Consider the following 27,951-nt stretch of genomic DNA (forward strand, 5'->3'; position numbering starts at 1 on the left):
CCACCCCTTCTACATATACATTTCCTGTCTGCCATCCGTACTTCCGCATTTGCGCCCCCATGTGGTTGCTGGAGTTATTGCATGTGTGACTCCACACTTGCCCCACGTGCGACTGTATATGTCGGGAGTCACGTCCGGCCTGAATGTGGCTATAGGGCATGGACACTCAAAGCAGATGGCGGAGAAGTAAAGTATAACTGCACGGGCACCTGATCGAGATTGTCGACCCGAGATTTTTCAGCATGTCTGATCGATATATGCGACCAATTTCGGCCAAAAATTGGTTGAATTGTCGATTGGGCATGCTCTTGTAGTCACTGATCATCATATTCAATGATAATAATTATCAAATCTGATGGCCGATCGGCCCCCAAGTGTACAGATTTATGGCCCCTTTAATCAAATGATCAGATTGTCTTGTAATTAAATAATTATTAAGCAAATAAAGCAGATACAGTTCTCTGCTTCCTCCCTGGATACAGCAGAAACTTTTCTGCATTGTTTAGATTGCATTATTAACCCTTCCAATACCTTTCAAACCAGTCAGAACCTTTTTTTTTCTATTCGTTTTATCCTGTGTTTAATGCTTTAGACCAGAATGTCCGGTCCGGAAGGGCCCCATCCATGCCAGAGTTTAGGAAGGACTGAAAAATGGAGAGATGTGATCCCCGCACCTTTCCTGATTCACTCCCATCAATCAATTTGAGCTCTGCCAAAAATGCGTGAGGCCCGTAGATGAAGGCATAGTTCCATCCCACTTACAGCACCAATTATCTGATAGAAACAAGACTACAGTTCCCATGATGCCCAGTGGCGACTGTCAGCTGCTAATATTCTAGCATTGGCTGGGCGGTGATACCGCGTGGGTTAAGTGGGCGGGGATTTAGCATGACGTTGCTCAATCCCATTGGATGCTGTTTGCAGTGGTGCTGGCCATTGGCTGTCAGTGAAGTAGACTTGCAGTACCAATTTAGTACATTAATCTACATGTCACTGCGGTGCCTCTTTATTTGAAGATTTTGTTATTTTTGTATTTTGTAATATAATTTGGCAAAACAAATCAATAAGGGCTCAGACACACTATGCGCTTTTTTGAGCTCTTGCGATTTGATGAGCGGTTTCTGAGCGCTTTTTAAAAACCGCTCCCATTATCTTTCATTAAATTGCGATAAAAATTGCCATGATCGCGTACTTTTTAAAGCGGCATTGTCACCATAAAAATGAAATTTCAGCAGCAACTGGTGTATTAAGTGATAAAGATGCTAATCCTGCATTCAGAACTTGCAAAACTGTTTCTGCTGTTATGGTTTGTAGTTTTCACATACTTTAGGAGCACTGGCCCTAGTGCCAAACAGTGCCAAAGAGTTGAATGCTGGGAGTTCTTTTTATCTATAATATATCCCTCCTCTTCCATTTATTTCCCTGCCTAGCTGCTTATCAGAAACACCCTCTGATTACTTGTGTTTACAAGCAAGGCTGAGGTGACTCAGTGATTGGATGTGTAAATAGAAAAAAGACAGAGCAGTTGTTAGTATATACACCTCAGTGGGAGTGTCTGAAGACTCGGGGAGGAGGGCAGCTAATGAATACACAATGAGCAAGAGAAGGGAGGGGGGAAAACAAGAGTCAGGGAGGATATGATGTCAGCATTAGCTTGGCAAGATGGCCACTGCCTGGAATAGGATTTTCTGCTTTTCCTTTATAAAATTCACAGGAATCATTACGTGGATAGCACAATACATCTGTTCTGTAAGTAGAAGTAGTATTTATCTACTTATATATGTGTTTTTTATTTCTAGGTTAGCATGGGTGTCGCTTGTTCTTTAAAGAGCGCTCAGAAAGTGCTAATCAATCGCAAGCGCTCAAAAAAAGCGCTTATAGTGTGTCTGAGCCCTTCGGGCATTCTTGCTGTGCGGGAATGACGAAAGTCAAGGGAGTTGATTGACGATTTATAACGCGCTGCACCAGCGCAAGTCGTATCCCCCTCCACACCCTAATAAAGTAGCGAAACTTAACGACACAACTGGGCAGGCTGTGTGCGCTAGTGGCAGCGTAGCATGTGTACCTAAGCAATGGCCGATGCTTTCATTTGTCGCGTGGTAGTGCTGCATCGTTACCGCAATACTGCACTAGCACGGCCGCTTGTATTCGCACATGGAGGGGAATACAACTCGCACTGGCGCAGAGCGTTATAAATAGTCAATCAACCCCCACGGCAGGAATGCCCTTATCGGCAGCAAACAAAAGTAACAAAATCTTCAGTTACAGAGGCACCGTAGTGACGTGTAGAATAATACAATTAAATATTCTGGACACCCACTTTTTCATGAATTATACTGGTTTCAGCATCAGAAACTCTTCCTATATTGATATATATATTGCTATGTAGCCCCACCCTCACTGTAAAGTATAGCCTAGGCTATTTAGTTTATGCAGAATTCTCCCAGAACACTCTGGGTTATCGGGTATTGTTTCTATTCCCTTCAGAACACAAAACAAACATTCTGCAGTGATGCTCCTGCCAGCAGTAAAGATGTCACCTTTGATAACTTTAAAAATGTAACTTGGGAGCGGAAAAGGTTTTACAATGAAAGAATCTTTGTAATTTTTAAATGTGTAAAACTGAGAAGCAGCTTTGAATTGTGAGAGCCGTCTGAAGGTGACGAGATCAGGCAGAGGACTAAGACCCCCTCCCCAACATCCAGCGCTTCAGAGAGGCAAGAACATGTAGATAAATAGGATAAACGGCTGTGCCTCACTGATAAAACTTCACCACGACGTTACGAGTTTAGAGGGAGGATTCAGCTTCGTGTAAATGGCCACTTGTTACAGGGCCTCTTTAATCTTCGGCTTCTGTGGCCCCCTAGTGGCAAATCTTCTATGTAGTCTATATGCTGAATATGACTTTCAGAGTGGTATTTATTTTTATATTACGTTGTGATTGTTTATGCTAATGACCATATATCTATTTATTCTTTCGTGTGCGTTTGTTACATACTGTTCAGTGTGTTTTGTGAGGATGGACAGGCAGCTGTCTTTATAACCCAGTCCAGTTGCCTCACAACCTACCTTATTTACCCTTTATGCTTATTGTGGATTGGGGTATACTAACCCGGCCATCAGAGGCCAACAAAGGAAAACTCCACGGTTCAGTTATTGGTACGGCAACGGGACAGATGCCGATTTGGGTGACTCTTCCCAACGTTTCCAATAAGAACATGAAAGTTAGTCTGTAGTCAACCTCCTTAAAGGTGTTCTGTGTGTGTGTGTGGGGGGGTGGGGGGGTGTTAGGGGGGCAGGGGCGCGCTGAGGATAAAAACAGACGCTTACCTTGGGCTTCTATCAGCCCCCTGTAGCAGTAATGTCCCTCGCTGTCCTCCTCCGATCTGTCGTTCCCCGCCGCCGGCACCGGGCAATTATTCGTCTTGTTGACGAATGATGCGCGCTCCCGCTCGCGTCATCAGAAGCTTACTGCGCAGGCGCAGTACAAAGTTTTCTTGTACTGCGCCTGCGCAGTAAGCTTCCGATGACGCGTGCAGGAGCGAGCAGATGCGCGGCCTTGACTTGGTTGGATGGCATGCCCTGCTAGACTGAACGGCGTATCGGAGGAGGACGGCGTGGGACATGACTGCTACAGGGGGCTGATAGAAGCCCCAGGTGTCTGTTTTTATCCTCAGCAACCCCCCCACCACACACACACACACACACACACACACACACACACACACACACACACACACACACACACACACACACACACACACACACACACACACACACACACACACACACACACACACACACACACACACACACACACACACACACACACACACACCTCCTTTAAAGGGTACCTGGGGGTGACGTGTGACATGAGATAGATGTGTGTATGTACAGTGCCAAGCACACAAATAACTAGGCTGTGTTCCTTTTTTCTTTCTCTGCCTGAAAGAGTTAACATTTAGGTATGCAAGTGATACCTAAGTGTAAGCTTTCAAGAAAAAAAACACACATATCCAGGCACATCGCCTCTAGTTAGGACATTAAATAAGTTATTAAGGAAAAGGGAGGTGCTGAAGGGGGTGTGGCTAGAAAACAGCAAAAATCTATTAACCCTTCGCACTCTCGCATGCAAATGTTCAAACAAATGCATTCACAGATTCACTCATCCAGGCACAACTGTTATCCCTACAGCTAAGTTAAAAGCCAGGGTTTTAGTTCACAGAAGAATGCATTATTTTGCTTAGTCACCTATACTGCGCAGAAGTACCCAGGTAAACATAGGTGTCCTAACTCTGGCCCTGTAACATGCATAGTGCAGACATGCATACATTCATTGCATCAAACCTATCTAGGGATTAGGAGCAAGTCTAAGCTTTCAAGTTGGGACTTACTCAGATTATAGTGGAACCATCACTGATAAGGAATTACAGCCATAAAGCACTTTTCTTGCTGAGAATTACTTCTGAGTGCAGGGAATAGATTCAATAGTTCATATGTTTTAGCTTCTGAGACACTGACAGACTGAGACAATACATTAGACATTCTTTTCTTACCTGATGCACAAAAAATTAAACAGGATTTTTAGTAGTAGGAGGATACATACAATTATTTATTTTATCTGTTTAGTTCCACCTCACATTTACTTTAACACCTAATATTGGCTCCTCCCCCTTCTGATTCAGAAGTCAGGTGGGGAGTGGTCTGTAAAGCCACTCGCCGCATGAAAGCCCCTCTCTGGCCTCATTTTTTGTTTGTAGCCTGGCCACACCCACTCTGTCCCACAAGCAAGGAGGTCAAATGTTTGCAGCTTGAAAGTTAACCAATCAAATGCCACAGTGGCAGCATTTCATTGGTCCATTCTGAAGTTGTATAACCTTGCCGTACAATTTGCATCAGCACAGAGTTATTTGCATCTTATTGACCATCTGTACCTAAAAGTGTAACTTAAAGGTAAGATGAAATATCTCAGTTTAGTGGTAAAGCTGTGCAGGGTTATCCTTCCCACCAAGGCCTAGTAGAGGAGCAATGGCTTATGGGATTAAAGGCGTGGTCTTGTTGTTCATTCACAACACCTCCCAATCAGGAAAGAAAAGGGGGATGTGGCGGAGCAATCTGTCAGCTCCCCCCAACAATCATAGGTGACAAGGAAAGAAGGTGGTCCTTATTGGGGGGGGGGGGTGTCTGCAAGACAAATAACATTTATATTGCGCTTTTCTCCTGGCGGACTTAAAGCGCCAGAGCAGCAGCCACTAGGGCGCTCTCTATAGGCAGTAGCAGTGTTAGGGAGACTTGCCTAAGGTCTCTTACTGAATAGGTGCTGGCATACTGAACAGGCAGTCTGCAGGCTCTGGAAAAGCATTGGAGGGTCTGCTACGGTCTTTAGAAATCTACCAGGCACAGTGGCGGTCCTGTGGCCAGCACCACTTCTTGCTACATTAGTTTATTTCCTGCAATTAAAAAGTTTTTAGGATTGGTTCACACTTAAGAGGAAAAATGAATTTTTTTTTGTCAGTTTTACAGATTGTAAAATAGACGTTGATACATCCTCACTTATTAATAGGCTCTGTTCGCACGCGCTGTTTTGCAGTGCAGCCGTTGTGGTCCATGGAACGCAAAGTCCCAACTCGCACAATAATTCCCAATGAATTGGATGTCAGTGGTGGGAACGCACCTGCTCTGGACTCCAAGCGCTGCCCTGCCCCCTCCAGCTGTTTGATGGAGATCCGGCTCTCGTGTGATATGTTGCTACACTTGCGGGATGGGGGGAGCAGGCAGGCTAAGGAATAGTTGCCTGAAGAAGAGCTTTAAGAGGAAGGGGAAAAAGGAGGGTCTTCCTCCAGACACTGGGGAGCTTACTCCAGACACTGGGGAGTACATATTTCCAAATGATCTTCCAGGCTATATTATTGCTTCATAGTCCCTTTAAAACATCCCTTCAGTCCCAGAATTAGGACAGCATTTCTTCCTGTGTGGCCTGGTTGCCATAGTTGTATACTCTGTACACTGGTACTGATAGTGGGTTATTGCTTACAGTAGTGCTTACAGCCATTCACCAAGTCCAGTCTGGAGGATTGTGTTAGTTTAGCCACTTTTCTGCTAGGGACAGGTTTACTTAAATAACTGTAGTTAGAAGAACATGGAGGGTGCCACATGTATTTCCTTTTAAACAATACCGGTTACCTGGCAGCCCTGCTGATCCATTTGGCTGCAGTAGTATCTGAATCACACCAACATCAAGTATGCAGCTAATCTTGTCAGAGCTGACAATGTCAGAAACACCTGATCTGCTGCATGCTTGTTCAGCGGCTGTGGCTAAAAGTATTAGAGGCAGAGGATCAGCAGGACTGCCAGGCAACTGGTATTGCTTAAAAGGAAATAAATATGGCAGCCTACATATCCCTCTTGTTAAAGTTGTCGTTTAAAGGGAATCAGCGATGAAAGACCTATGGAGGCTGACCTATTTATTTTCATTTAAATAATGCAGATTGCCTGGCTATCCTGCTGATCCTCTAATACGTTTAGCCATAGCCCCTGAACAAGCATGCAGCAGATCAGATGTTTTAATGCATGTTTCAGATGTGTGATTCTGACACCACTGATGGTAGAGAGATCAGCAGGACAGCCAGGCAACCGGTATTGTATTAAAGTGTAACTGTCGGGCATAAAATAAAAAATCAATTCTTTATTTTAATCTGGTAAACCAGTAACACGGATGCTAACCAGGCAATCCAAAACTTACACATCACTATTACTTTTCTTGTTTATAAATGATCATTCCCCAATTTACCTGACTCTTATTTGGTACGTTGCCGCACAAAGGAAGTTGCAGGGCATGCTGGGTTGTCCTTATTTGCTTCTTTATTTCCCCCTCAGACTTAACTAATGTACAGAAACAAAAAAAGGACAACCCAGCATGCCCTGCAACTTCCTTTGTGCGGCAACCTACCAAATAAGAGTCAGGTAAACTGGGGAATGATCATTTATAAACAAGAAAAGTAATAGAGATTTTAACTTTTGGATTGCCTGGTTAGCATCCTTATTACTTGTTTACCAGATAAAAATAAAGAGTTGATTTTTGATTTTATGCCCGACAGTTACACTTTAAGGAAAATAAATATGGCAGCTTCCATATGTCTTTCACCTCGGGTTATTTTAAGTTAAGGTTCGTATACACATCCGATAAAGATCGTTCGTTATGAACGATTCGTGAAGTTTACACGATATTCAAATTAGACCCGAATGAACGATTGTGTACACACGTGAACGATATAAGTATAAAGTACTGAACGACGAACGATAAAAAAATGCGTGCGCAAACGGAAGTGACGTTATGAGGCAATAAGAACATGCGTACTACTCCACAGATAATCATTATCGGACGCTCTTTGTACACACTGCAACAATTGAACGATTATCTTTCGAAAAAATCCGCCGGGTTGGATCGGCCGGATTGAACGATAACGGTAGTTATCGTCCAAAAAAAGATCGTTGGAAAATTTGGAGCGCACGATTATCGGTCCGATTGTCGTCATTGTTCGTTTTCAAACGATCGTTATCGTACGTGTGTACTCAGCTTTAGGCTTGGTTGACCCAACCTCCTCCAAATGGGTAGTGAATCAAAGAACGCAGATTAAGCCTTTTACTGGAGGCCGTTAAACACCTAGCAGTTCTGCCGAGGCGTTTGTGATCACGGTCTCCCGGAAGCATCATCTGCGATCTACCGCGGCGATTCACAAACGCTTCCGTGAGAATTTTCAGTCATTCAGCGGAGACGCAGCTGGTCTGTTCATGACCTCTGTGCTAAATGCCTTAAAAAAATAAAAAACTCGCTCTGCACATGTCTGTGTGAACCAATCCTAAAGGTGGCCACACACCATACAATTTTTTTAAAGATCTGTTCAATGCAAGAATAGCAATCAATTCTGACGGATTGTAACAATTCAAAAATCTGACCAATGTACCACACACCTATGTTCAATTTTCCCCCCAATCATGAATAAAATTATTGAAAGCTCAGAAAAAAATTTATTGGAACTGTACATCAAGTCATTGACAATCCACCACACACCATACAATTCCTGATAAAGTTGGTCTGAAATTTCAATGTCCGATCTCAAAAAATCGAAAAAAACAGGAAATCAGCGGCTTTATCGAGTGAAAACAAAGAAAAGCTCTCGATTTTCCAGGACAACCGATTGTAATTATGGAATTGGCGAAAAATTGGATCTTTTAACTGTATGGTGTGGCCATCTTAAAACCTGGATCACACATCCAATTTTACTTGGTCAAATGTACCACTTTCATGTAGTATGAGAGCGTACCAACACAATCTGTTCATAGTCTTCAGTCTGTTGACCCGCATACAACAGGGCCGGCGCTACCATAGAGGCAAAGGAGGCAGCTGCCCCAGGGCCCCAGAGCTTGTAGGGGCTCCCAGTGGCTACAAGAGGAAAAAAAAAATTTCAAATCAGCCTTATAGTTTTTGAGAAAATCGATTTTAAAGTTTCAAAGGAAAAAAAATACACATTTAAAAAACCCGCCGACTTTAATGATTAATAGCAAATCCACCTTAAATGCTAGAAACCCTAAATTTGCAGGATATGTTAAGGAGATCATTGGGAATAAGAGGAAAAAACTATTTTTCAAAAAGACCTTATAGTTTTTGAGAAAATCTATTTTTAAGGTTCGAAGGAAAAAAGTATACTTTTAAATGTGGTAAATGTCACTTTTAGTACCTAACAGTAGTGAATTTTACATGTATCAAAAGAAAGAGCAATACATTTCCTGACAGGGTTTCCAGGGGGTCTATACGCAGCTGCAGCGCTTTGGCCAGGGATCGCTATACAGCCGCAATATGGCTGTATGAAGATCCCTGGCATTTTTTTTCCTATTTTCCCAATTTTTTTAATGTTTAGAGTGTGGGAGTTTTTTTTTTTAAAATTATGTGGGGTCCCCCCTCCTGAAACTTTTTACCCCCTTGTCCCCCATGCAGGCTGGGATAGCCAGAATGTGGAGCTCTGACCGATTGGGGCTTCAAACCCTGACTATACAAGCTGCAAAAAAGGTCCCTTAGGGCCCTTTTCCACCTGCAATCGCTAGCGTTCACGCTGAACGCTAGCGATTGCTGAATCGCAAAACCGGCGATTCCCCCCGACGTTTGCGGCCGCGATTTTGCTATGCTATGCACTGCATAGCAAAATCGCGGCAATTATCGCTCCGCCGCGCGTTCGCGTTCCCCGCAAAAACGAATCGCGGTAGTGGAAATGACCTACCGCGATTCCCATGTTAAAAAGCAAACCGTAGCGATTGTAAAATCGCTAGCGGTTTGCGTTTTTGCGATTCAGCATCGCAAACGCCGCTAGTGGAAAAGGGCCCTTAATGCCAATTTTTGCTCCGGGGTATCTGTTGGGTGGGCTTCCCAGGTTTATTTTGCCCTGGGGCCCCATTGTTGCTTAAACCGGCCCTGGCATACAATATGGAGGTGGTAAAATTGGTCAGTGATTGGCCAATAAATATTGGATGTGTATGGATCCTTACTGTCTCGTATCTGCACACAACTTGAATAGATTTAAGTGGGACTGGAAGTACAGCAAGGAAGGTGGTAAGTTAGAGTCTAGGAATAGGGGACTGAGAAGTATGATTGACAACAGGTGTATTTGTGACTTTATGATTCTGAGATTTGGTGTTCTGGTTTAAAACGAAAACTTTGATATGCACAAGTAAACCCCAATCAGGTCCGCTTCTGGTTATTCAGCACCCGGACACTACTCAGTGACAATGACGTCATTGCTAATAACGTTTGATGGACAAAAATAAATATGCCCCTTCTAGCAGGTGGTGCCATCAGCAATTGCCTAGGATGCCTCATGCCTAAATATGGCCCTGAATCCAATAAATGAATGAGTTCGTGGTGAAGTAAAGTGCAGGCACGTCCCATCACGTTTGCCTTCTGCCCTCGTGGGTTACCCCACACCTTACAGGACAACTGGAGGCTGCCATAGTTATTTTCCTTTTAAACAATACCAGTTGCCTGACAGCCCTGCTGATCCTCTGCCTCTAATACTTTTAGCCATAGCCCCTGAACAAGCATGCAACAGATCAGGTGTTTCTGACATTGTCAGATCTGACGAGTAGCTGCATGCTTGTTTCTGGTGTTGTTCAGACACTACTGCAGCCAAATAGATCAGCAGGACTGCCAGGTAACTGGTATTGTTCAAAAGGAAACATATGACAGCCTCCATATCCCTCTCACCTTGGGTTCCCTTTACCAGGAAATAAATATGGCAGCCTATGTATCCCTCTCACTTCAGTTGTCCTTTAAAACACAGAAATGTTGCACATGCAAATTCACATTATCGTAAATACGCTACGTCTGTGGCAAACACGTGAAATCCGTTGGCGGTATAGAAATGAAAAATATCTAAACTTGTGTTCTGCATAAGTTGGATCTGTAACACAGCGGGAGTGACCTCAGAGGACGAGGAGCATAGAAATGTCACCACAGCGGTGAAACGATGACTTCTGGGGGACGTATGTAGAATGTGTGTGTGGTCGGGCACTGGTTCATTGTTTGGGTTTTACTTGTGCGTAGCTGCAGAGATCATAATGGTCGGGTACCGCTGCTTTTAGAGCTGTTTTCCACTGAGCGCGTTTTGTGATCCATTCAGAAGTCCGCTGTTGTGCCTGCTTCATTTTTCCTGCAATTGGCTTTCTATACAAAGTATAGGAGTGCAGGAAGATTGCATAGCAACCACACCTCTATGCAATTTTTGCAGAGAATTAAAGTATTTCCTTTTTCCCCCTCCTTTCAGAAATCATAAACGCACTGCAATCGCGTCATACACACGATGTATCGCAGTAGAATCACGCCAATGGAAAATAGAAAACAGCTCTTTGCAGTGAGAGGTAACAGCCAAATCCGGTGGCCATTTATCCCAACCAGGTGTTTGGAGCGTCTGGTGACCGGTTAAGAATAATCACTGTGTGACTGTGGTGAGCAGTAACTGCCTAATCCAGTGACCAGTTGTTCCAACCAGGTGCTGGGAATGTCTGATGACCAGTGTAGAGTAATTACCATATGACGATCAGTCACGGATCGCCCGGTCATACTTAACGTTATGAAAGTGCCAGATCAGATTTTAGGAAGTGGAGGGGAAAAATGGTGTTCGTTCTTCTAAGTATTGCAGTATAAATATCCCCCGTATACTGTATATGGTAGATGTATTGCCATGTTTGCATTTAAAGGTTAAAGCAGTGTTGTGCCAGTTTTTGCGTAACTATATGGGAACACACTGAAGTACTGTCCGCTGCAGAAGATCATTTTAATACATATATTTTATATTTTCAACAAAAGATAGCATTTTGTTAAAAGCAGAACTTCCACCGCCTGATGAGATAATGCACAAATGAAAGATACAGTTATTTTAGGATTACACCAGCCCAGCTACAGGAACGGTGTACATAGACCTGTGACTTGACACTGGTCCGGCTGAAAGTCTTTGTCAGATTATCTTAAAGAGAAACTCCGACCAAAAATTGAACTTTATTCCAATCAGTAGCTGATACCCCCTTTTACATGAGAAATCTATTCCTTTTCACGAACAGACCATCAGGGGGCGCTGTATGGCTGATATTGTGGTAAAACCCTTCCCACAAGTAACCTCTCCAACAAGAAAAGTTCGAACTTTTGTGGGAAATAGCGGTTTACAGCTGCCAAAAACCATGCAGCAGCTACATCACCTGCCAACAGTAAAAATGTTCACTGGAGTTCCTCTTTAACATTGAGAAGCAAACCGATGTCAAACAGTTTAAAGTGCACCTGAAATGTGGTGTACTGATGTATTTATACTTACCTGGGGCTTCCGCCACTCCCATGAGGTGCGTGGGCTCCCTTGCTGTCCTCTCCTGCCGCTCCATTGTTTTGTAATGAAACCCCCGACGTAATCTATTACCCGGCCGCGTGTGCACCCCTGTCGTGCTCCTGCAGCTGGGAGCGTTTTGTGCTGTAGCACTGCGTAGGCGCAGAACGCTCTGAGGCACGTTAACATGGCAGGGTGAGTATGGGGCTGTCCCTCCGCATGCGCTTAAGAACCCAACTGGCCAGATTACCGGGGGGAGGGGGAATTACAAGACAATGGAGTGGCAGAGAGGGAGGCAGTCCACACACATCATGAGACTGACAGCTCAGGTAGGTATAAATACATTAATAAAGGCGGACCAGTGTCAAACTGAAAAGGTCTATGTATACCGTTCTTGTAGATGTGCTGGGCTGGTGTAATCCTGATATAACTGTATTTGTGTCTTTAGCATTAGATTGCCTGCGCACAACGAAGAGAGACGCTCACACTGACGTAGCTCCTCATACAGGCACTGTATTGTCCTGAAGAAGTGGCCCAGTACCTGTGAAATGCGTTGTCCGTTTTAGTGCTAAAACGAATGAATAAATTTTTCCCAATAATATCGGTACTTCCTACAAGAGAATACGAAGTTATATATGGTTTCATATATATTACTTTTTACTATGTTTGATGTTTTACGCTACATTCACAGTGGGACATTATCATCCTGCACCATAAAGTCATTATAATATAATTTACAGCACTACAATGTTAACCCATATGCAATGTTCACAGTGTAGCATTATGGTAGCTTACTTCTGCAGTGCTCCATACGTTACCAGGTACAGGGAAGCATACTTTTCATTGCCTGTATGCTTCACTGTATCTAATGTATGTGACAGCAATGCAGCATTAATGTGCGATAACACTTTTTTTTGCGTTTTAATTTTGGGTTGCAGCTTTGTCTCATCACAACGTCCCACTGTCAACGTAGCCTAAGAGCAAACATTTATTTCCCCCCCCCATTTGAAGTGTCCAATAAGAATGCTACAATGCTGGTTCCCACCCTTCAGAATTTGGAATGTTAGAGGTTTCTTTCTTGAGTACATACGGCAGGAGCTGGGAGATGGTGTTGCTTGCTTAGTATGTGGCAGTGTAAAGCTACATACACACGGGGGACAATTGTCCCCCGTAGCATGCGCGCGAACAGGGAGCGACAGCTCTCTGCCGGCGACAGCTGTCCACACGTCTCGCCAAAAAGGCAGAAGCTGTTTGTGAATGGAGCATCCCCTGGCCGGATGCTCCATTCACTCATGTAGGTCTCCTGTCGCTAGTCCGTGTACTCACGCGGGACTAGCGACAGTTCCGGCGAAGTTGTGGCGACAGCTGTAGCCGGCGATTGAACATGTCAATCGCCTGGCGACAACTCCGACGGGCGACCTGTCGCCGCAACACGCGCTTGCCACGTGGTTGCGGCGACGGCCGTACCCCGTGTGTATGGGCCTTAACATAACAGGGCACCGACTATACTTGCTTTCAGATGACACAAATGTAGGGAATTTTAATTATAAGCTAATCAGGAAATGGGCACTTATACTTTTGGAATGGCCACAGTTACACAAAGCTTGTTTGACTTAACAAATCTGTTTCCTCCACTATAGCAGGTGTTAAAGAACTTACAAGAACTGACCAATATTTAAATGTGCTCTTTCCATTTCACTACTACAGTGTGTATATACATATATTTTATTGGACTTATTCTGTAGACTGTGGTAATAGCAGCCAGTCAGAATACCCCCCCCCCCCCCCCCCTTACCACCACCATGAATTAATTTCAACTGACTGGTTGTTTTACTTCATCTAATTGCTTATTAGTTATAACCCTTTTCTGTACTTTATTGGATTCCCAGACCTTCTATCCAGGTGACCACAAGGGTTTGCCTTAGGGCCCAGGTCATCATCCGAACAGGAAGTGAGGTCATATGGACAGGAATTGAGTGGAATCGTCCATGAGGACAAGACATGCTATTAGCTTTGAGTTGATAGAAATAGTTACTTTTATGTAAATATATTCACCTTGGGATTAGACCAGTCAAATGCAATAGGTGATGATTTTTGATTGGTCCAGTTCCAAGTTACATACAATTTGTATCAACTCAAAATTATAAGCCTTTCACTGACTGTCTCCAATGAGGTCACAGCAGTAATAATTCATTGAAATTCCGACCCAATCTCGCCTCCTTCCCCAACCAACAGGAATCGTTTAATGGAAATGTGTCTTTAATTACTGTTATTCTAAAGGTGGCCACACACCATACAATTTTCAAAACTCAAGAATTACAATTATTTCTGACTGATTGCAACATTTCAAAAATCTGACCAATGTGTTCAATTTTTCTCCAATTGTGGAAAAGAAAAATGAAAATGCTAACATTGCTTGGGCCTGTAAATCAAAAAACTGACAATCTACCCTAAGCAATTAAATTGTCAAACATTGATCTACTCGGTCAAATAAAAAAAAAACTTTCAATTTTTCCGTACGACTAATCATTAGTAAATTGATGTAAAATTGTATTGTTTGTGTGGCTACCTTTACATTGTTGGCTCCAACAAAATGGGCTTGGAACAATAACTATTCCACTTTTCTCTGGCTGAATGAGGCAGCATTTTTGTTTATTCTGCAATAATATTTTCACAGTCATCTTGTAGAGACCGGTTTACCGCACATACTTTTTTGAAAAATAGCAAACATTGCTATTGTAAAATAATCTGTGTGTTTTTTCCACTGTGCATATTTACGTGTTGTGACAAATTTCTTACACTTTCCTTTCTGCACTTTCTTGTCTTCCATTGACTCTGGATTTTGATTCCCTAGAGTTGGGAAACCCTTCTTTTTCCCGCAACAGGACTTATACCTCTTTAGCATACTTGTAGACTTTTTGCCAAGCCTCAGCTCATCTTCCATACAGCACTTGGGATTTTGTCAAACTCACATCAACACCGCAGATTGTTTTATTCAAGCCGGATGGATTTATCACAAAGAGAGAGTGTCGACTCTGAAGGACTTACCTGGAGAGGATAATAAGTGATACAGCAGCTCTTGGGAATTTGTCAAAAATAACTGATCCATGAATGGAGGGGAGGTTACTGTTGATCATCTGAAGTCCAAGGTGAACCAGGCATGTGTTTCAATTGGAACAGTTTCTTCTTCAACTATTCCGACACTGGTTTTAATAACACACACGGACCTCACATTTGTTTGGCTGGTGGCCTGTCCTTGAGACCTTGGTTAGGATAGTAAAATTCACAATTCCTCTATGAGAGGAGACAGTATTAAGAAGAGGTGGTGGTCGCTGTAAGTACTGAGGGGTGTAAAAGTGCTTTTTAACTTTAGACCACCTTCCACAAGTAACCAGCCACAATAGAAAAGAAAAACGTCTCCTGTCAAATGTACTTTGATGGCCAAATGTCCCTTCAAAATGGATTGTTGAGAATGGAAGAGAAGTATGGGGAAAATGTTATATATGGATTCAGTTGGGGCTGGAACTTGTCACCAGTTGGACTGGAAATGTTAAGAGACTTTGATGTCCTCTCACTCAGCCAACCTTCCAAATGTACTCTGATGTAACAGTTCTAGGCTCTTTTGTAACAGGCTCCTGTAGTATGCTCTTGTTAGGTTAATTCTCCATGTGATATTACTAACAACGCATTAACTAAAGAGAATAAACAAAATATTTGAATTATTTGATGCTGGACCAGTCTTATATGAACTAGATAGCCATAGTACAAGGTTTATGATAGTACAAGGTTTACGATCAGGCTTCATAGGGCAACTCAAGCATTTCTAGGTTATTTCCCAGAAGGTCACTCAGTGGGGTCTACAACAGAAGTAATTGGCTTATTCTTCAGAAATTTGTCCGCTCCTCTCTTTCTCTCCCCATAATCACTCTTTAAAAAAACCCTCTACTTTTGGCTAAAGCCGAATGTTTAGACAGGAAGAAGCAGGCTTGCTCTGATGTTTCCAAATATGACCTTCCCATTCCAGTCTATTAAAGAACAACTATAGCGAGAAGAATATGGAGGCTGCCATATTTATTTCCTTCTTTGTTTTCAAAGATTTTATTGGGTTTTCAATTCCCCCCCCCCCCCCAAAAAAAAAGATACATTAAAGCGAACAATAAAGCCAAATAGTATCGTAACAGTCAATGTAACATTGAACAATTATACAAAAACGGATGATAATGTAAACTGTGGGGCATGCTTATGGTTGGGGGGGGGGGGGTGTGTGTGTGATCCCAACATACAGTTGGGGAGAACTGTGACCCCCGGCTCCCGTCGTCCAGCAATGGATGGACAACCAGGAGGTCGCTATGATGAGCTCTACTGAGGAGTTCAAGTTAAAAGAAAAAAAAGGGAAAAAGGAGAGAAAAGAAAGGAAATAGGGTGGTCCTAACTCATAGCCTCGTTATCAAGGATCTCTCCATAGATGGATGTTCTAGTTGGATCCAAGGGTCCCATATCTTTTCAAACTTTTTATGAGTGTCTTTCAGAATACTAGTCAGTTTCTCATTGATCATAAAGGAGTTGAGTCTAGATTTTACCTCAACAATATTGACAGAGGGTTTTTCCAGTTGCCAGCAATAGTCATAGTAGCTGCCGAGAAGACAAAGGAGGCTAATCTGTTCTAAGATGAGGTCAGCGACTCCACTTTCTCGTGCAAGAGAGCTTGCCATGGGTTTTGGGGATAGTTGTGTGAAAGAGGGATGAGTAGTCCATAGATTTGACAGCAAAACCTAGTAAGCTTAGGACAGGTCCACCATATATGTAACATATCTCCATGTGACCTACAGCCACGAAAGCAGAAAGGACTGGCGGAAAGGAACACCTTTGCTATTCTAGCTGGGGCAAGGTACCAGCGAGGCATGACCTTATAGGCTGCTTCTATTGTGTGCAAATTTGATGAACAACAGGATATCCTGCTCCAAATATTTAACCAGTCTTATCTGTCTCTCGTGCCCGAGAGGTCTGTTTCCCATTTGGTAGTATAGGCGTGAGTGAGAGGGCATTCTGGGCGAGTTAGGAAAGCATAAATTGTAGAGATTAGTCCTCTAGAGTTAGGGCGATGGAGGCATTTGTTTTCGTATGGGGTAATGTCATATGGGAGGTCTCTGTTTTGTATGTGGGACTGTCCCCAACGCTTTATTTGCAGAAAACGAAAATATTCTCTTGGCGGGGTTTGGAAGTTTTCTTGTAGGGCAGGCCAGCTATACACCCCTCTAGGGGCAAGAAAGTGCATTACTTTAAGGCCATTATCTACCCACCATCTAATGGCTGCTGGGTTCTAATACCCCGGGATGAAAAGAGGTTTATTAACAAGAAGCAACAGGGGGAGGTGGGAGGATAGAAGATGAGTGGAATATTGGATTGAGTCCCAGACTTGGAGGCTATAGAGCATAGGAGGGCTAAGGGAGGGGGGCCCAAAGGAGGGTGCTTGGGAGCAAACGGGCGCTATCTGGGATTTCAAGAAACACCCAAAGAGGTGTATCACGGATTTGGAACAGTCTTGTTAGTTGAGTGATGCATATTTATTTCCTTTAAATCAATACTGGTTGCCTGGCATCAAGCATGCAGCTAATCTTGTCAGCTGCATGCTTATTCAAGGTCTATGGCTAAAAGTATTAGAGACAGAGGGTCAGCAGGACAGCCAGGCAACTGGTATTGCTTATAAGAAAATAAATATGGAAGCCCCCATAACCCTCTCACTTCAGTTTTCCTTTAAGAGGAGGGAATGTCACAGCAAGCCTGCCGCTTCCTGTTTGAACATTTGACTTTAACCAAAAGTCAGATTTTTCAAAGGTGTAATTACTGGGGCCAGGGACAGCAAGGAGAGAAACAGACCAAACACAGTTATGTGTTTCCAGCATTAACATATTTCTGTACTGAGCTTCCTCCCAGGTCAGGTATCCTTTAACCCTTTCCACTCTGTGTTCTTTCCTAAAGGAAGTTGTTTCTGCTTGTTTTTTTTTTTTTTTTAAGGAAATGCGCTCTCACTCTTACACTCTCTCCCATTTTAACTTGGAACGTAACACAGTAACATGGTATATCTTATTTTAAAGAACACATTATAACGTTTAATTTGATACCTTATTTGGACAGTTTGGCATCTTCTATTGGCTGGTAGCAGAGGAGAAAGCCAAAGGTATGGTAGATTGAAAAACAGTTTCCTGGGTGTAATCCGGACCTACGGGAGCAAGTTTCGCAATAATAGGTGGTTTTATGCCTGCCACCCGGGGTCTTACTGTCCCTACACACAATGCAATCGTTGGTATTTCGACTGGGCAGATTAGCAAAAAAATACTGGCTACTATTTACACCCTCCCCCAGTCCATCTCATAGGATGCCGTTCATTCTGTTAACAAGTTTGCAGGCAATCTGCAAGAAAAAATGTTTTTAATCTGCAATGGTTTTTATTTTGCAAAAACTGAAGCTGCAGCTATATTTTTTATAAAAAAAAAAAAAGAAACGGAAGTGACATTTAAATCTAAATGTCACTTCCTTATTCCGCTGATGGGGGTGATCAGGTATGGGGCTGGGGGGGCACGGACAGTGTGGGCATGTAGTAATACATGCCCACAAAGTGTCGCATGGGGATCGGCGGTCCCGATGCTCTGCAAACCGCCGCTGCAGGGATGTTCTGCATAGCGGGACATACGAGTGCAACGCGGAATTTGCAATGTCATACGAGTGGAAAGGGTTAAAGCGGAACTGTAGAGTGAAAATAAACACATTGTTTCACTTACCTGGGGCGTCCCCAAGCCCCCAGCAGCCGTCCTGTCCCGCGCCGCTCCTCGACGAGCCTCCGTTCTCCCACCGCCAGCTACTTTTAGTTTCGCGCCAGGCCACTGCGCCTGCACGGCTCTGGCCACGCGTATCCTTTCTTCGTGTTCCCAGCTATTGCAGAGGGGAACGCAAAAAAAGGATACGCTTGGCAGGGCTGCGCTGGCCTCAACTTACAAGTCGAGGTACGGGACGGTGCGGTGGCGGGAGAATGGAGGCTCTTGCAGGACCGGCGCGGGACAGGACAGCTGCTGGGGGAAGCCCCAGGTAAGTGAAACAATGTGTTTATTTTCTATCTACAGTTCCGCTTTAAAGGGAAGGTTCAGGGACGCTGTAAAAAAAAAACAAAAATCCAAATCCACTTACCTGGGGCTTCCTCCAGCCCGTGGGCAGGCAGGAGGTGCCCTCGTCGCGGCTCCGCAGGCTCCCGGTCTCCTCCGGTGGCGCGCCCGACCTGGCCAGGCCGGCTGCCAGGTCGGGCTCTTCTGCGCTCCAATGTGCGGCTCACTGGTGCGCGCTGACGTCATCGGACGTCCTCCGGGCTGTTCTGCGCAGGCTCAGTAGTTCTGAGCCTGCGCAGTACAGCTGGAGGACGTGCGATGACGTCAGCGCGCACCAGTGAGCCGCACATTGGAGCGCAGAAGAGCCCGACCTGGCAGCCGGCCTGGCCAGGTCGGGCGCGCCACCGGAGGAGACCGGGAGCCTGCGGAGCCGCGACGAGGGCACCTCCTGCCTGCCCACGGGCTGGAGGAAGCCCCAGGTAAGTGGATTTGGATTTTTGTTTTTTTTTACAGCGTCCCTGAACCTTCCCTTTAAGGAGAATCCATGGGGATGCATGTGTTTGGGTTTATTGATCAGATTGCTTTTGTGGTCTGTAAAGTAGAAGTGAGACATGATCACGTGATACTCTACAATCAGAAACTACAAATAAAATACACAACATGCCTCTCCATGAATTGTCAGCGAGAAGGGTCATCTGTAGTAGTGATGGGAATTCCGGCTCTTCTCGGAGAATCGGCTCCCATTAAAGAGCCGACTCTTACGGCTCTGAATTGGCTCTTCATAAAATATCACTGGAGACCACTCAGAATCGGAGTAAAAGCCCCGCCCCGTCTCCATGACAACTCCAGACTGCTTTTCTGACTGGGGCAATCCCTCCTGCTACTGCTCCACCCCATACACTCCTACAAGCTGCAAGAGGAGGACTACATCTCCCAGCATACCTCAGCACCCTTTTTTACACAGCAAATCAGAGCTGTGTGGGGCGGCTGAGGCATCGGCTCTTTCAAAACTGAGAACCGGCTCTTGTCGTTCGCAGCAAAGAGCCGGCTCGTTCGCGAACGACCCATCACTAATCTGTAAAATAATCTAAGCATTTCTACTGAAAATGAAATGCATGTCTCTGTGGTTGACCAATGATATCTGGAAAGCCTTATTCGAATAGACAGCTAATGAGTCCTTTATGGCTGTAACTTAGTGCAGTCAAGCTTGCAACCACATAAATCAGTGTTTAATGTGCAGTGAGGTTACACAGCAGCAAAGAACAGTCTTCCGTCACTTCTGACTGCCACCATTCTCCATACATGGGAGGGATGCTTCCTCAGTACCTCTTCTAGGTGCTTGCAAGTTCCCCGCGGATCTTTGGAAAAACTGATGGGTGGTGGATGCGATGCAAATAATTTTAAGTTGTTGCAGAATTATGCAGATGTTCTATGCAAATATATCCAGCTTGAAAATAGCCCAATCAAATGGTCTAAAGGTGGAATTTGATTGGCACATTTAAGATGCATGAATTTACATACATAATTTCAATACATCAACTCAGTACAATTTACATTTTATTGACCATCCCTACTCATAAGCTCCCTGTATGAAGGAGGCCAAAGATCCAAGCTCTGGTGCCCATTAACTATCCAATTTTCAGAATGAGCAACAGTTTGATCCAATCATTGCTATTACCTGGAAACAATTGTTTGAGCCCACCAATAAGGAAAAACAAGCAATCCAATTAAAGGAGTTATTCCAAAATTCAAATCTGTGGAACGATCAATAGAACAATCATTCCTCAAAGATCAGCCCATTAACTGCACCCGGTCGATCATACGGGAGATTGTACCATTAATCAGCACCTTAAAGCTGGCCATACACTGGCCCGATTTGCCGCTGTTTCGACAGCAGATTCGATCACTGGGATCTAATCTGCTGCCAATCGTTGGCGCTACACGCCGAATTTCGATCCATTCCGTCCGATCCCGTCGTGCAGAAAATAACCATCGATCGCCCGCAGGTAAAGAGCGCATCGCTAGCGGCGTTCGAATGCCCGACGACCGATGCAATAGAGCTGCAATACATTACCTGCTCCGCCGGCGCGACTCCCGGGTCTCTGGTCTGGTCTGGTCTCCGGCATGCTTACCTTCTGCCTGTCCTGGCAGGAAGTTTAAACAGTAGAGGGCGCTCTACTGTTTAAACTTCCCCCAGACAGGAAGAAGGGAAGCATGCCGGAGACCAGACCAGACACCCGGGAGTCGCGCCGGCGGAGCAGGTAATGTATGCGGGGGGTTGGGGGGGGGGGGCAGCGGTAGCACCACCACAGATTGTGAACGGTTTCAGGCTGAAATCGATTCACAATCTGTTTGCAGTAAAGGTGGCCATACGATCCCTCTCTGATCAGATTCCATCAGAGAGGGATCTATCTGTTGGTCGAATCTGATGGCAAATCGACCAGTGTATGGCTACCTTAAGGGTCACCCAAGCTGGGGTGGAGAATAGATTTTCTTACCTGGGGCATCTTCCATCTCCAAGCAGTCTATCAGGTGTCTCGCTGTAGTGCTAAAAGCATATGTAAGTGAAGCATACTATTCACTGACTTTATGCTTCACAGTACCCAATCTAACACCATCATAACGTGCGGTACCGATGTCCCGATCCTCTGCATTCCTGCTGTCACAGGGACCGCAACGACCACTGTCAATGTAGCCTTGATCAATGGGATAGTTCACAGCTAATGTGTTTTCCACCCACTGAAATCTCCCCCCCCCATTATAAACCTACAACCAGTAGCATGGAATGGGTCAGAAAATCGTAAAAAAAAAGGGGGACTGGTAATACATGTACACCTTACCTCAATGGGGGGGGGGGGCAGACATAACACACATTCATTGTATGAGCATGGCAGAATTTTTAAAGATTCTGTACCAGTATTCAGGATCAAAACAGGTGGCAAGTTTTTGGCAAGAAGAGTCCTTTACTCAGAAAGAAACAGTCCATTTTTTACATATGTTACGGCCAGAACCCGAAGTTTAGCCACTTCTAGTTCTGGCCGGCCACTTCGGGTTCTGGCCGGCCAATGTGCGAACTGGCCGCTGCGCTGCGGCCAATGTGAGAAATGGAACAATTCCTGTAACGTTAATGTATCTTCTGGCCGCAGTCGCCGGCCAGAACTAGAAGTGGCCAAACTTCGGGTTCTGGCCGTAACACATATATTTTTAATATTTTAAACCCGTCTTTCCATTTTCTTCCATGCAAGATTTTTTTTTCAGCTGTGCAGTCTGATGTATATCTTGCATGCAAAACCCATATAGGATCGCCCCACAGCATCTCGATGGGATTTAATACTAAGCTCTGAATTGGCCACTGCAGAACTCAACACTAGTTTTTAGCCCCTGCTTGATGGATTAACTTAAAGGGAACCTAAACTGAGAAGGATATGGATTTTTTTTTCTTTTAAAATAATACCAGTTGCCGGACTCTCCTGCTGATCCTGTGTCTCTAATACTTTTAGCCACAGCCCCTCAACCAGCATGCAGATCAGGTGGTCTGACTGAAGTCAGACTGGATTAGCTGCATGCTTGTTTCAGGTGTGTGATTCAGCCACTACTGCAGCCAAAGAGATCAGCAGGGCTGCCAGGCAACTGGTATTGTTTAAAAGGAAACATCCATATCCCTCTCAGTTTAGGTTCCTTTTAAATAAGGGACTGAATGTTGTAAGGTCCACTCTTGTTTTTGTCATTATCTACAACCCCGTTTGGGTACAATGAGGACTTCATCATAGTGGATTCTATGATGGCAATCAGACACTGCTCCAGAAGGTTTGGGCTTTGCCTGGGTGGTCATGAGGAAACTTTACCGTTGGTCAAATGTTCTTTCTGCACAGCAAAGATTTCGGCCTGGTTCACACTGCCATAAAAACAGTCCGTACAGGGGAACTGAACAGACCAGATCCTAACGGAGTTGAGTGGTCCTATGTTAATAGGATCCGTCCCGTCCATCCCGCTGAACGGTCCCACAAGTCTTCAATGGGAGATTTTTCCTGATCAACGGATGCATTGCATGGTCTCTGTTCCAAAAGAACGGATAAAAAAAACCTGAAACCTTCATTTGGAATGATCTGTTTTTACACCAGGGCTGTGGAGTTGGAGTCGGGGCAATTTTGGGCACCCGGAGTCGGAGATTTCATAAACTGAGGAGTCGGATGATTTTTGTACAAAATCCACAGCCCTGTTAAGTATTAGCATAAGGAGTCGAGGAACCGGAGTCTGAGCCATTTTGGGTACCCAGAGTCGGAGTTTCGGTTTCAGAAACTGAGGAGTCGGAGTCGTGGTTTCAGAAACTGAGGAGTCGTGGTTTCAGAAACTGAGGAGTCGGAGTCGTGGTTTCAGAAACTGAGGAGTCGGAGTCGTGGTTTCAGAAACTGAGGAGTCGGAGTCGTGGTTTCAGAAACTGAGGAGTCGGAGCCGTGGTTTCAGAAACTGAGGAGTCGGAGTCGTGGTTTCAGAAACTGAGGAGTCGGAGTCGTGGTTTCAGAAACTGAGGAGTCGGAGTCATAGTTTCAGAAACTGAGGAGTCGGAGTCATAGTTTCAGAAACTGAGGAGTCGGAGTCATAGTTTCAGAAACTGAGGAGTCGGAGTCATAGTTTCAGAAACTGAGGAGTCGGAGTCATAGTTTCAGAAACTGAGGAGTCGCAGTTGTGGTTTCAGAAACTGAGGAGTCGGAGTCATGGTTTCAGAAACTGAGGAGTCGTGGTTTCAGAAAGTGAGGAGTCGGAGTTTCAGAAACTGAGGAGTCGGAGTCGCGGTTTCAGAAACTGAGGAGTCGGAAGATTGTTGTACCGACTCCACAGCCCTGTTTTACACCGATCTTTTTTTTGTATATGGCAGTGCGAATCAGTCCTCCCATCTAGGTCTAATTTTTGCCAATGGTAAACTCGTGCACTCTGACACCCTGCAGGGAGAGGTAAGAGGTGTTTGTAGGCCATTTAGGATGGCAGACATGATGCAAATCATTCCACATGGATACAGAAAAATGCAAATCCTACCAGGCTAGAAAATGGACCAATCAAAAGAGGTCTGTGAGATTCAACAGATCCATTTTCAAGCTAAAAATTCTGCATCCACCATTTGCAACTAACCATCTCTGTAGCCCGTTGTAAGAACTTTGGACTTTCTTAGGATCAGTTCACACTAGCAGACAATGGACAAGCAGAAAGTGCCTATACTTTCCCTATGGCCCATTCACGTTACCTGCTTCCAGGAACTCTGAGCTGCACCCGTTTCTCCAGACAGCAGGGAGTACTGCAGAATCCCTTTATAGTAAACTTCAAGGGATCAGGAGAAGTAGTTTACTATATCAGAATTGGTCATACATTGTACATTTATACAGACGCAGTTGCTGGGACCCGAGAACTTACCCGAGGTTTACTATATTCAGTTTACTACAACGAGATTCTACTGTGTTTCTATTTGATGAACAGCACACCTTTGCTCCAGCGTGACGACAGACTCTAGCGGTGTAACGCAGTCGCGGATACTTGATCGCCACTTCTAGATGATCCAGACAGTGGAGTGAATGATTTGGAGATCTTTTCATATCCCTTCACAAATTCAGATCAAAGAGGTACTGATCGGTTTGCCACATTGGGTGTGTATGGCCAACAGCGATATTTCACAATCACCAAAAACTCAAAACAAACATCAGAGGTTCAAAGCAAATCAGATACTTACCTATGGAGAGGGGGAGGGCTCTGGATCCCGTTGAGGCTTCCCTGTCCCCTTATTCCAGCGTTGTCCCCTCATTCTAGCATTGAAGTTACACCGTAGTATAGCCACACCGCTCCTATTCTGGTGGAATACGCATTTGGGGCCCCTCGGAAGGTTTCGGGAGCACTCGTGTCCCTAGGAGCCCCCGAAGAGGAACAGCGTCGTACGTAGCCATTTATCTGCCGTAACTTCACCGGGAGACGTTGAGTAGGTGGAAGAGGGGTGGACAAGGCTGGAACGAGGGGACAATAGGATCCAGAGACTTCCCTCTCCATAAATAGGTATCAGATTTTTTTTCCACTTCACATTCATCTTAAGCCCAGTACACACATTCAGTTTTGACTGCCCAGGTGTTACCTTTTCCATGTAGTAAGTGTGGTAAACAGTAAAAATACGTCGTGTATCCACGCTTGTAGTTTCACAGAGATCACAGTACTTTTCCTATGGTGGAGCGCTGAGATAAAAGGTTACCCAAAGTCCAACTCCAATACAATCCAAGATAGTAGTGCTCAGGGATTGAGTATTCTAGCAATCACCTTCCACAAATGTCCACTGAACACAACAACACCTTAAAGGCATCAAGACAAGAGGCAAATCATAGTGTATGTAAAATGAACAGCATCCACCCTTGGCACACTTTCCCGCACTGCATGCAAGAGGGGATATGAGATGTCCATCACCAGAGTATCAGAGTCACTATCTCTTTCTCTCCCTGCTCAGCAGAGAACTTCTCTGGACCAAGCCTCTCAAGTGCTGTTGCTTCTTATACAGCGTCCAACCTCTTGTGTAAAATCAGCGTTAGCCGCAACCAGTTATAGGAAGTTGGTGAATGTTATCTATATACGGTTGATTCTCTTAAAGAGAATCTGTATTGTTAAAATCGCACAAAAGTAAACATACCAGTGTGTTAGGGGACATCTCCTATTCCCCTCTGTCACAATTTCGCCGCTCCTCGCCGCATTAAAAGTGGTTAAAAACAGTTTTAAAAAGTTTGTTTATAAACAAACAAAATGGCCACCAAAACAGGAAGTAGGTTGATGTACAGTATGTCCACACATAGAAAATACATCCATACACAAGGAGGCTGTATACAGCTTTCCTTTTTAATCTCGAGATCATTTGTGTGTTTCTTTCCCCCTGCAGCTATCTTCCACTGAAGTGTCAGGCTGTTTCTTCCTGCAGAGTGCAGACAGCTGTGCCTGTATGTAATTCCTCAGTATGTGAAAGCCCAGCCAGCTCAGAGGAGGATTTATCCAGCTTGTAAAAGATAAGAGAGCAGAGAGAAGCTGCTCTAATCTAAATAACACACCGGCAGTGTGCAGAGAGGGGCCTGGAGGGGGGAGTTCATAGCAGAACCACAACACTAAAGAACTTGGCAGCCTTCCATACACAGGCCGACAAGTCTGACAGGAGAGAGATAAGTTGATTTATTACAGAGATGGTGATAGTAGAACGTGCTGCAGTAAGCCAGAACACATTAGAATAGATTTTGGAACTTGTAGGATGGAAGAAAACCGGATGAAATTTTTGTTACGGAGTCTCTTTAAGGTGTTGTAGTGTTCAGAGGACATTAGGGCAGGCGATTGCTACAATACTCGAACCCTGAGTGCTGCTATTCGGATTGCAAATTTGTTAAACCGTTACCTTGTTTGCGTCTATTGAAAAAAAAAAAAAAAATCATATTGCAGCCCCATCCACCGTACTCACAGCTGGGAAATCTGGCCTGGGCGTATGGGGCTAGACCTAGACATGTACACCTGGGAAGTATAGCTCTGGCCCAGGAAGTGACATATTGATATATGCTCCGCCCACATCGCCACCAGAAGTTGCTCTGAAGCATTCCGGATTCACCCCCGTACAAGCAGGCAAACCAGGTATCCGGATTACCACATTACGGCGGCATCTGAGAGGACAATCTTACAGGTAAGGAGGAAAAACATTACCAAACCTCCCATTTCCATGGATGTAATTCAGCCGGTACAGATGCAGCCGGCTTGTGCGAGTCAGCCGGCTTGTGTGAGTCAGCCGGTACAGAAGCAGCCGGCTTGTGCGAGTCAGCCGGTACAGAAGCAGCCGGCTTGTGCGAGTCAGCCGGTACAGAAGCAGCCAGCTTGTGCGAGTCAGCCGGTACAGAAACAGCCAGCTTGTGCGAGTCAGCCGGTACAGAAGCAGCCGGCTTGTGTGAGTCAGCCGGAAGAGAAGCAGCCGGCTTGTGTGAGTAGGCCGGTACAGAAGCAGCCGGCGTGTGCGAGTCAGCCGGTACAGAAGCAGCCGGCTTGTGCGAGTCAGCCGGTACAGAAGCAGCCAGCTTGTGCGAGTCAGCCGGTACAGAAACAGCCAGCTTGTGCGAGTCAGCCGGTACAGAAGCAGCCGGCTTGTGTGAGTCAGCCGGAAGAGAAGCAGCCGGCTTGTGTGAGTAGGCCGGTACAGAAGCAGCCGGCGTGTGCGAGTCAGCCGGTACAGAAGCAGCCGGCTTGTGCGAGTCAGCCGGTACAGAAGCAGCCGGCGTGTGCGAGTCAGCCGGTACAGAAGCAGCCAGCTTGTGCGAGTCAGCCGGTACAGAAGCAGCCGGCTTGTGTGAGTCAGCCGGAAGAGAAGCAGCCGGCTTGTGTGAGTAGGCCGGTACAGAAGCAGCCGGCTTGTGCGAGTCAGCCGGTACAGAAGCAGCCAGCTTGTGTGAGTCAGCCGGTACAGAAGCAGCCGGCTTGTGTGATACAGCCGGTACAGAAGCAGCCAGCTTGTGTGAGTCAGCCGGTACAGAAGCAGCCGGCTTGTGTGATACAGCCGGTACAGAAGCAGCTAGCTTGTGCGAGTCAGCCGGTACAGAAGCAGCTAGCTTGTGCGAGTCAGCCGGTACAGAAGCAGCCGGCTTGTGCGAGTCAGCCGGCTTGTGCGAGTCAGCCGGTACAGAAGCAGCCGGCTTGTGCGAGTCAGCCGGTACAGAAGCAGCCGGCTTGCGCGAGTCAGCCGGTACAGAAGCAGCCGGCTTGTGCGAGTCAGCCGGTACAGAAGCAGCCGGCTTGTGCGAGTCAGCCGGTACAGAAGCAGCCAGCTTGTGCGAGTCAGCCGGTACAGAAGCAGCCAGCTTGTGCGAGTCAGCCGGTACAGAAGCAGCCAGCTTGTGTGAGTCAGCCGGTACAGAAGCAGCCAGCTTGTGTGATACAGCCGGTACAAAAGCAGAAGAAGAATCTCACATCCCATACTTTATTCCCCAATAAAAAAAATAAAAAAAACTGAG

At 45.2% G+C, this 27,951-nt stretch overlaps 1 protein-coding gene and 1 long non-coding RNA gene across 2 annotated transcripts; both read left to right on the top strand.

Annotated features, from left to right (window-relative positions):
• Nucleotides 1-7,081: 7,081 nt before the first annotated feature.
• LOC137521983 (uncharacterized) lies at nucleotides 7,082-15,583 on the top strand. Its single transcript, XR_011022246.1, has 2 exons — nucleotides 7,082-9,067; nucleotides 9,374-15,583. It is a non-coding gene; the product is annotated as an uncharacterized lncRNA (long non-coding RNA).
• An 11,089-nt stretch (nucleotides 15,584-26,672) lies between these two features.
• On the top strand, nucleotides 26,673-27,950 carry LOC137522308 (fibrous sheath CABYR-binding protein-like). Its single transcript, XM_068242339.1, has one exon. The coding sequence runs from the start codon at nucleotides 26,673-26,675 to the stop codon at nucleotides 27,948-27,950; it is 1,278 nt and encodes a 425-aa protein (XP_068098440.1).
• Nucleotide 27,951: the final 1 nt, after the last annotated feature.

The sequence above is a fragment of the Hyperolius riggenbachi genome, chromosome 6 (genome assembly GCF_040937935.1).
Source record: "Hyperolius riggenbachi isolate aHypRig1 chromosome 6, aHypRig1.pri, whole genome shotgun sequence".
Classification (NCBI taxonomy): domain Eukaryota; kingdom Metazoa; phylum Chordata; class Amphibia; order Anura; family Hyperoliidae; genus Hyperolius; species Hyperolius riggenbachi.

Coding starts and splice junctions, on each gene's coding strand:
- LOC137522308 (XM_068242339.1), top strand. CDS start 26,673: ATGGATGTAATTCAGCCGGTACAGATGCAGCCGGCTTGTGCGAGTCAG.